The sequence below is a fragment of the Phoenix dactylifera genome, chromosome 17 (assembly GCF_051530095.1).
Source record: "Phoenix dactylifera cultivar Ajwa chromosome 17, Ajwa_hap1_PhDact_Kaust_v1.1, whole genome shotgun sequence".
NCBI lineage: Eukaryota > Viridiplantae > Streptophyta > Magnoliopsida > Arecales > Arecaceae > Phoenix > Phoenix dactylifera.
This window is the reverse complement of record NC_143206.1, coordinates 13,462,504-13,471,643: the sequence shown is the minus strand read 5'-3', so window position 1 is coordinate 13,471,643 and position 9,140 is coordinate 13,462,504. Positions and strand designations below refer to the sequence as shown.

The 9,140-nt window shown below is 39.9% G+C and overlaps 1 protein-coding gene across 5 annotated transcripts; it reads right to left on the bottom strand.

Moving 5' to 3' along the window:
• Positions 1-946: 946 nt before the first annotated feature.
• Positions 947-8,603, bottom strand: LOC103711244 (putative zinc finger CCCH domain-containing protein 21). 5 transcript variants are annotated; one of them, XM_088713811.2, is made up of 6 exons: positions 8,193-8,603; positions 4,920-5,129; positions 3,376-3,462; positions 3,058-3,243; positions 1,587-2,242; positions 947-1,504 (listed from the first exon to the last, which is right to left on the bottom strand). In XM_088713811.2, the coding sequence occupies exons 5-6, from the start codon at positions 2,175-2,177 to the stop codon at positions 1,238-1,240; spliced, it is 858 nt and encodes a 285-aa protein (XP_088569937.2). In that variant the 5' UTR covers positions 2,178-2,242; positions 3,058-3,243; positions 3,376-3,462; positions 4,920-5,129; positions 8,193-8,603; the 3' UTR covers positions 947-1,237. The 5 variants fall into 5 exon arrangements, with proteins under 5 accessions (XP_088569937.2, XP_026662103.2, XP_088569938.2 ...); XM_026806302.4 differs by having other exon boundaries at positions 1,587-3,243; positions 5,847-8,472; XM_088713812.2 differs by lacking the exons at positions 3,058-3,243; positions 8,193-8,603 and having other exon boundaries at positions 1,108-1,504; positions 4,920-5,060.
• Positions 8,604-9,140: the final 537 nt, after the last annotated feature.

Sequence of the window (9,140 nt, the reverse complement as noted above, 5' to 3'; positions counted from 1 at the left end):
TGCCTAGAGTTTTTTTTTTTAAAAAAAAAAAACCACGCCGCCCAACATGGAACCTTCCGAGGAGAGGCGGAATATGTTTTGATCTTGTATCTTGGCCTGTCGTTTTATAATTATAATACTTGTAGTCAGTCTCAAACAATTGAAACAATTCATAGCCTATCGTAGAGCCATGCTCCTCATTCCCAGGAGAATCCAGAGGTTCATAATATTATAAAGAAGAACGACTTCTGTCTTCTGGTCATTCACAAGAGATACCATGTCAATATCAATACATATTTTTCTATTTATATATTTCAGATACCTTTTAGGGACTTGGGTCGTTGGCTACGGTCCAATAGAACCAATGGACATCTTTTGTTAAAAAAATATATATATTATGCAATTCTTCTTTCGTTTTGTTTTACATGCAAACAAGGAGTTAGGTGACTTTTGATCTCCTACTGCTTGTTTTATATCTTCAAACATGTCGATCATCGGGATTAAAATATGTTTGCCACATGAAATTCTAAATTCTTTGTATTTGGTCCTAATTTATTTTACATGGCTTTACCTTAAAAGCATTTCACCCACCATGTCCACAATCCTCCACTTGTCAAGACGTTCAAGTTGGAGAGAAAAGTGTCAACAACTAAGGATATGCTTTACGAACATTTTTTATATCAGTTATGTCATCAATCCATTCTCTGCCTAAGAATTCTTTGGACATGCACAAGGCCCAATTGGCCCATTATGCTGCCAGTCTGCTATCAGCCTTCAAATATTTTTTTTAAGATTCAAACCATCATATCAACCCATAATACAATCTCTTGTTCTATAAACAATACAATAAAAGAATGCTGCTACCTTTTTGCCCTTCAGTTATATTAACTTCATCATGCTCGCCACAATAAGCCAACCAGGGATATCCATATTTTGATTCCAAGAAAATCACAGTCAACAACCACACTAGGCTATTAGCATTTGTTAATTCCATTACATCACATACATGGGTCATAAATGTCATGCTTCTAAAAGTTGCAATAGGAGAACCAATCATCCCAATCATCCTTAGAATGGCTTTACTGTATCGTATGCACCTACTAGTACTAAACTACGTATGAAGCAGTATAAGAGAGTAGTATTGCCGTACCAGCGTTCAGTGAGAGCTCCAAGATAGAGTGAGAAACTGAGAACCGAGAATGAAGAGAAGTACCGCTTGATGGAATCATTGGAGAAGGATCCATGGGGACCGAAATGGCTAGGCGTCACGGGGGCTGGGGAGGGCGTGGCGGAAGTGGCAGCGGTGGCCGTAAGGGCAGTCACCACCGGAGGCGAGCATGCGGCAGAGCTGGGTCTTGTAGCGGGGGTGTCGGATCACCGGCCTCAGCTCCTGGATCCCGTGCGCGAACTGGCACCGCTCCCCGTACGGGCACCACCCCTTCTCCACCCACTTGTTGCACAGCTCCGTCTTCGCCATCCCCTGGCTATAGGCCTCTACCTCCACCTCCCCGTCGCCCTCCTTTCCCTGCATCAATCGAACCCGACGACCAGGAATTCAAAGAATAGTGGGAAATTACACGTGGCAAGATCAAAGGGCTGCTGCTAACCTCTAGCGCCGGAGATGCCGGGAGGCGGAGGCGGTGGGGCCGCCTCGCCTCACCGTCCCCGCCCGCCGGCGGTTGCTTCACAGCCAAGAACCCGCGCGACCGGATCGAGATGCTCTTTGGCAGACCGACACGTGTCCCGCCTTTTCCACCTCCGCCGTCCGATCCCCCCGGCGGCGCCGGATCCGGATCCGGATCAAGATCCTCCTTCGCGCCCTCTCCTCCGACGACCTTTTGCTTCCCCTGTGCCTCCGGAGAGACAGATTCACGGCCGGCGGCGGCGGCGGCGGCGGACTCCAGCTCCTCGAGGAGGAAGGTGAGGTGGAGGTGGTCGGCGGTGAGCTGGAGGTTGTCATGCCGGAGGAGATCGAGGTCAGAGAGGGAGGCCTGGAGGCAGCGAAAGCAGTCGTTGTAGCGGTTGACCATCTGCTGGAGCTCCCGGAGGATCTGGTTCTTCTGTATCTCGAACTGGTCGCCGGAGATCCAGCCGGCCGACTCCGCCGTCGATTCGTCGCAGTCCTCGAAGGAGCAGCACGAGGTGTTCGTCGCCGCCACCGAGTTCTGTGATGCCGGTAGTGTGATATCTCCCTCCATTTCTACTGCCACGAATCCTTCCGATCTCTCGTTGCTTCTCGAAATTCCGCGGAATAAGAAGAAAACTGAAACAATCGTCATAAATTCAAGAACCGACACTGGGGTTCCTCAGAGTTCGAGATGAGATTTTCAAGGCCAAATCCCTTTTGTTTATAAGAGTTTGGGGGTAGATTGAGGAATCGGAGAAGAACTAGTAGATCGTGAGAGAACCTAAGTAGCGGTGGAGTTGAAATCGGTCGCCATGGGAGATAGGTTCGAAGGAGCATACCTTCGAGGCGGTGGAGCTCCTGAGAATCGGAGATCGCCGCGCGTGAGAGTATGGGTCAGTGAGCAGTTGGGAAATGGAGGGAAGAAATGGAGGATGTAAATGGACTAGAAAGACTTCTTTGCCCTTGAACTTTGGGCAAATGGCAGATCAACCATTCGAAAATGTGATAATTATTTAATAATTAAAATCTACACAAGGAACTAGTTAATCAAATTAATATGTCCTTAATGACCAAAAAAAAGAGAGAACAAATCCATATGATGGTCATGCATGCTCAAGTTCAATACAAACAAGGAAAAATGCATGCTCAAATTCCAATTAGGTCACAACTCACAACCCAGCAATTAAACATTTTGGTATTTCCCAATTAGAGGTTTAGAACACTCAATTTATATGAAAATTTCAGAAAAGATTGTAATGGTGATTCACTTCAAAAGATGCACTTTTCAGGGCTTATTATCATATTAAGTTGACAAGATAAATAGATTATGGACTTTATTCAGACTTTAGCAATACAATGTAAATTAAAGACGACGCCGAAAAGAATGGACACTGTCATACAATAATACTTAATGATAGTTAGGGGACAAGAATGAGATAGCTGGCTTTTACATTCAATCTTAAGTTTGAGAACAGCAGCTGCAGTTGTCAGGGAGGGGCCTTGATAATATCTGAAGCCTGGAAAGCTCTATGCATCAGCTCTGGAACAGCCAGTTTCAAATCAAAAGTGCAAGCCTAACTAAAGGGATGTTGACGTAGAACGGGGGTAGGTGCCGCTGAATTTTTGATGGATGATGGCTGAAATAAAAGGACTCAATGTGACCTAATAGACCAAAATAAAATAGACTCAATCCAATGTAATTAAATGCTGGAAATCATGAACCAATGTGTTTTTGGGCACTCTCAAGCAAGGATCCAAACTCGACGTACGTTTATCATGATTTGGGCTCGTGCTCCTGCATCAGATGTCATAGTGCTCGCGTTGTGCATTCCATGAGGAGGAGGTAAGCCTTGATCCTGCAACAGAAATAGAAATGGCAAAGTTTAGCTTGCTTCAGCTGATGAGATGTACCTTTGGTTTAATACTTTCTCTATCCATATATTACAATTAACTAGAAGTTAAAAAATGATGGCATGCATCATGGAGAATACCTTGGAGGAAGTCAGAGACAGTGATCATGCGAAGCAACTGAACTCAAACCAGTTACAATTGTCATGTATAGCCATAGGGCTTTGCCACATATCAATTGCTCCACTGGAAGTCTCATCAGTTAAACCATGATTTCAGCTCTAAATTCATATAATCCTATGTCAGAATCAGGTTTAGATTTGGCAAAATTAAGTTACTTTTAAGATCAACTGATTGAGTCCAACCCTATCCAGGAGTCATATATCTGATTAACATAAGGCCGAACAAGAATTGACCATCAAGGTAATTCATTTTATTACTAGCAAGCCCATCTCCTGACAGTTAATTTTGTCAAATTTCTGGTTTCATTTCACCAAAGATCACCTGAATCCAGTTAAATCACTGCTCAAAATTTGTAGTTTGTGCTGGCTTCTGTTTCATTCTCTTTTCTCAACTCCTCTGTTGTCAGGCAATTATGCACTAAAAACATATCAAAAAAATAATCTTGGCACTATAAGAGGCCAGAAGAGATGATTTGACCGAGAATTACAGTAACACAATCATAAGATGTTCACACACAAGAAAGTGCAACTCGAACAAAGTTTCACAAAGATTAAACACTCCAAATTGTGCAGATCTGGATTTCTTGTCCTCATACCCAAAAGAACTTTGTGGAGCCATTAGACTATCTGGTTTGTAGGCCTTAACAATTCTGTATTTCCAGCTGAGATTACTTGCGTAAGTGAGAGAATTAAATAAAGAAAACCGATTGTGGTTGGTAAGAGGTATCTCTTTCTTACGCTTATGCAGTATAAAGTAGATAACTTATAAGGAGAACTGGAGAAACCTAGTTACATAAGAGCAACTACATTAATCAGATGTCATGATATCTCCATGTGGTTAAGGCAGATTAATAAATCTCTCTTATGCACTATAAAGAAGATTGCTTATAAGGAGTACTGGAAATACCTAGTTAAATAAGTGCAACTACATAAATCAAATATTGCAATATCTCTATTCAGTCAAGGCAGATTTAAACATAAACTCAGAAAAATGATCTTCTCAGAAGGCCATACAATTGGTAGCAAAGCCAAAAACAGATAGTTGGATTAGCCTTGATGGTTATTATGTTTAGTTGGCCAATCAGAGTCGCTTTTTAGTTACTGATAATTGCATCACTAAAATATTAACGGAATATAACTTTTACTCTGTATTTGTAGTTTCTTTAAAAAGACTTCCACAAAAAAACAGCATAATTCATCTAACCTAGAATAACTAAGACAACCGAGCAGTACTTTGACATTAGGTTTATCATAAAAAAAAGTAGAATACAAGGAACAATTACCTACTGTCTGGCTTAGCTAACTGGCGTGCAAGAGGAAATGTGTCCACAAACAGCCAATCTGCAGGAACTTCCTCAGAGCAATGTTGGAATTCCTCGATAACAAAAGGTACATCGAACCGGCGCCCATTGTGAGAAACACATAGAACTGGTTTGCCAGCCATTTGGCGGTTCCTAACATATTGAATGAGGCTTGGAACCAGTTCCTTAAACCTATTGTAAAATCATGAAGATAAGGTTCAGGAACTATAACCAACTACAATACCAACTTAGGCATGAGAACAACTTGATTAACCAAAATATGTACATATAAAGAAATTTAAAAACTTAAAAAAAACAAGTATAAGCTTGCTCATGCTGGATAAAACTCCAGGGTCAATATCATTTGCAACAAAACAACTGCAAGAATAAAGGGTCTCAGATTATATGCAGCATCCCCAATGGTGAGGTAAATTAGAAGTTATTATTCCACCAATTCTCAACTCTTCTTTCTTCCTATCACAAAATTTCTTTTCACAGATTCAGAATATACAGCCAGTTTATATTCTAATGTCACATGTGGTAAGCAGGCCATATTTACCATCATAAACCTTGAATCAGATGCAATGGGCAGCTCTCTCTCTCTCTCAGACACAAACACAGATACACGGAGAATACAACCATATATTTAGATCTCAACATCAATAGGAAAAGTAGTATGCGATTCAAATAAACTTTAGTTAAAAAGCCTTTGTGAATGGATGATCATGGTAGTACACAAGTTCACAAAATCTTCAGTTATTTATATTTAAATTTATTGGTAGTCTAACGTAGGAGCTCAAACTACAAATACAAGGAACCATTTAATAAGGGTTGTATCCTCCAAGATGAACCATGAATATTAGGAGAAGAAAATAAAGCTAGAAAATTAAATATGTCGAAGAACCATACCTTGGGACATCAGGCCTGTTGACCATGTAATTGCTAATGCCATGAACATCTGTGTTCAGAATTTTTTTCAGGATTTACAAGGATTTGTAATGTACTATTCTTGCTTCCTATGAGATCACAAAGTGCAAACTCGATAATTCTTTACTGAATTGCTTTAAATTCATGAAGCTGTAATTGATTTGTATTAGTATTTGTTGATGATTCAACTGTTCCATCATGAAGTTTCAGATCAACGCTGCATGGTTTACTGCTCTGTGATTTCCAATTCCTTCCTTCTAATCTTGTTGAGAAAAATCGTAGGTTGCATCTTCTAGCATCAAGAATCTTTCCAGGAATAAATTCAGTACAAAATCTGAGCAACTTAAAACAACAATTGCTCGCAAGACTGTTCCTTAATTAAGAAATGTTTCCCGAAAAGATAGCAGCGAAGGGCATTTTGTGAAGATGGTGAACCCAGCATCAAGAATCTCATGTCACAGAATTTCATATGAAACTTGCCCTCATATGGGCAGTTACAAAATAAAAAGGCACAAAGATCATTACAGACTATAGATTTTGCATCAAGGTCATAGGATTTAATCCTGGAAATGCAAACATAAACAGATTGATGTTAATTTCTGAACTGAGATTTATGCATACAAAATCTGGCAGTATGTATAGAACCCAAAACTTATCCATGGAATCAGGATATTTTAATGGTTTCTATTGATTTTCTACCATAAATCAACTCATGACTATTCCCTCTTGGATCCCATACTGTTTTATAATTTTTTTCAGGATTTGGATTTGCATCTTCACATATAACTTGAACATAGTTATCAACTATGCATACACAAAAAAGATCCTAATGTGCAACCATGAAATCCATCTGCTGTTTGTGTACACAGGATGAAGAATTTCTTGTATGTTATGGCATTTGAAGACATCAAAACTTTTCATGCCAACTTAGAAACATAACTTAGAAACTTCACTTAGAAACTTTTCATGCCAACTTAGAAACATCACTAGTGAAAATATATTAACAAAGTCATAAGTTGGAATCACATATAAAACATATAAAACCAAAAATGCCCCCTCGCGCCATTGAATGAACACTAATATGAATACTACATAGGAAGTGGATCAACAGAGAGCAAGTCTTTTAAGATCACTTCAACAGCAAAAGGATGGGGCTTTTCATTAGGGAATGCAATAATGAGGCGAGAAGCACTAATAATGTAAAAGGAGATGGTATAATACCATCTGACATGCAAGAAGAACGAGGAGTCCTATTTGACTCCTTATTGATAAAGCTCGATGGTTGTTACCAGAAAGAATTAAAGAGAGATTAAGAATGTGCATGCTATGATTTTGAGTATAATCATACATCAAAAGCCAACCCCTAACGATCCAACACTATCTGTTTACTCATTGTTTCCTTTGGGAGTGGCAGCATAACCACAGTTTCTTTTCTGTAAGGTCAAAAGAGCAAGTGTACAGAAGAACATGGATGACAAAGTGCATGAACCAATAACTGTGGGCTAAAAAATCCATTTTGATACTAGCGCATTCAATAGCTCTTTGTTCAAAGACACGGCTACGGTTTCTTAGACATATCAAACTAAAGCACTTCAATATTGGTATGATTCTATTACAGGTATTATTGAAATTAAAGTTAGCATGATCAAGTATGATTAACTCTAGCTAAAACCATGCCCATTTGATGTACACAGCTTCCTGCTTGATGAAATTCCTCACAATTAATAAAATACAAAGACACCACAGTGCTTCCATCAACAATTTCTAGGCATGTTAAAGACGCACACTATACCCACAAAGCTAAGCACAAGAAAAACTGTCTCATGGGTATAATCAAAACTGATCAAATCCCCATGAAAATCTAGAACTTACTCATAAAAAAAAAAGAGCATCTACTGTAACAAAAACCATGCCCATGAGATCAAAATTGCATCATAATTAACTAAATTACTCACCACACAAACTAAAACACGAAATTTCCACGAATGACCTTAGAACATCCAATGCATACATCACATCACCGAATAAAACACAGAAAAAACGAAAAAAAAAAGGGAGCTTCAGTCCAGGTCTCATTGAAACTGTTCATGAATACTATCAAAATTTGAAACTTACTCAAAAAAGAGAAAATAAAAGGGAAAAGAAAAGGATCACAAACAATGACAAGAACATACTCGTTCGATCTATACCAAATGTTTGACGGTATTCCTCAAACAATAAAAACATAAATAAGAAAAAAGAACATGAGACTAATAGAAAGAGCAGGATTCTAAGCTTAAACGAGGAAAATGGAAAAATTGGAAGAACAGCTTTAGAGACTAGAAGCACCTGGAGGGAATTTCAGAGGGGAGAAAGAGAGGCGATAGTAATAGCTCAGGAGTGGACGTTGAGGGAAGAAACGTATCGATCAAAACGGGCGGCTGTTGATGCGTGATGCTTACCGAAGCCTAGAAAGGGTAAAACTAGAAGGGGAAGTGGGAATCGGTTCTTTTCGGGCCAAACGGGTGGGAGACCGGAGAGAGGAGTGGAATGGGGGAAATATGGGAGTCCTTTTTCTCGAATCACGCCCCCCTGGGTCTTGGTCTTCCAGCCCGCCACCACTGGGACTCCTCTTTCATGGCAATGTATCTGGTGCGGGTAACGGCTAGTTCGCTCCGGCGAAAGCTTTGAAAGGCGTGCGGTCTGATGGTGCTTCTTGTAATCGCCACCTTGTTTCACCATCGTTTTCCTATCCTCCGTATGGTGCTTATGGGACGGTCGAACTATATTGGGATCCACTTGACAACCTATCCTAGTACACTGCACCATTTTCATTCATCTCAAAAAAAAGAAAAATGCACCAATTTCCTAGTGTTATGATCGAAAGAGTGATGGAGCGAATAGAGGTAGGAATACTTGATCGTATAATATGTTAAGAAATGACATTGATGTTTATGACGATTTTTTACTTTCATATTTGTCGTGCTTTTTATAAAATTTATTAATTATATTCATTTTAAAATCTCTTGGGCCCAGAAGAGAGAGAGAGAGAGAGAGAGAGAGAGGACTGCTGGTTTGAGTTGGAAAGAAGGTGGCTTGGCTTGTCTAAGGACCAGAAATGATGCTAAGTAGGTGGCTTTAACAGCACTGATCGAGTTGGTGGTAATGGAAACAGAAAAAGAGAAACAAAATCAGGAAAAAGGCTGCACAAAGCCACCTAAAATCCAGCAAAAGCTCAGAGAAATGAGTTTGCTTTGTGATAACAAGCAAGAGAGTCGCTTCTTTTTTTTGTGTGTG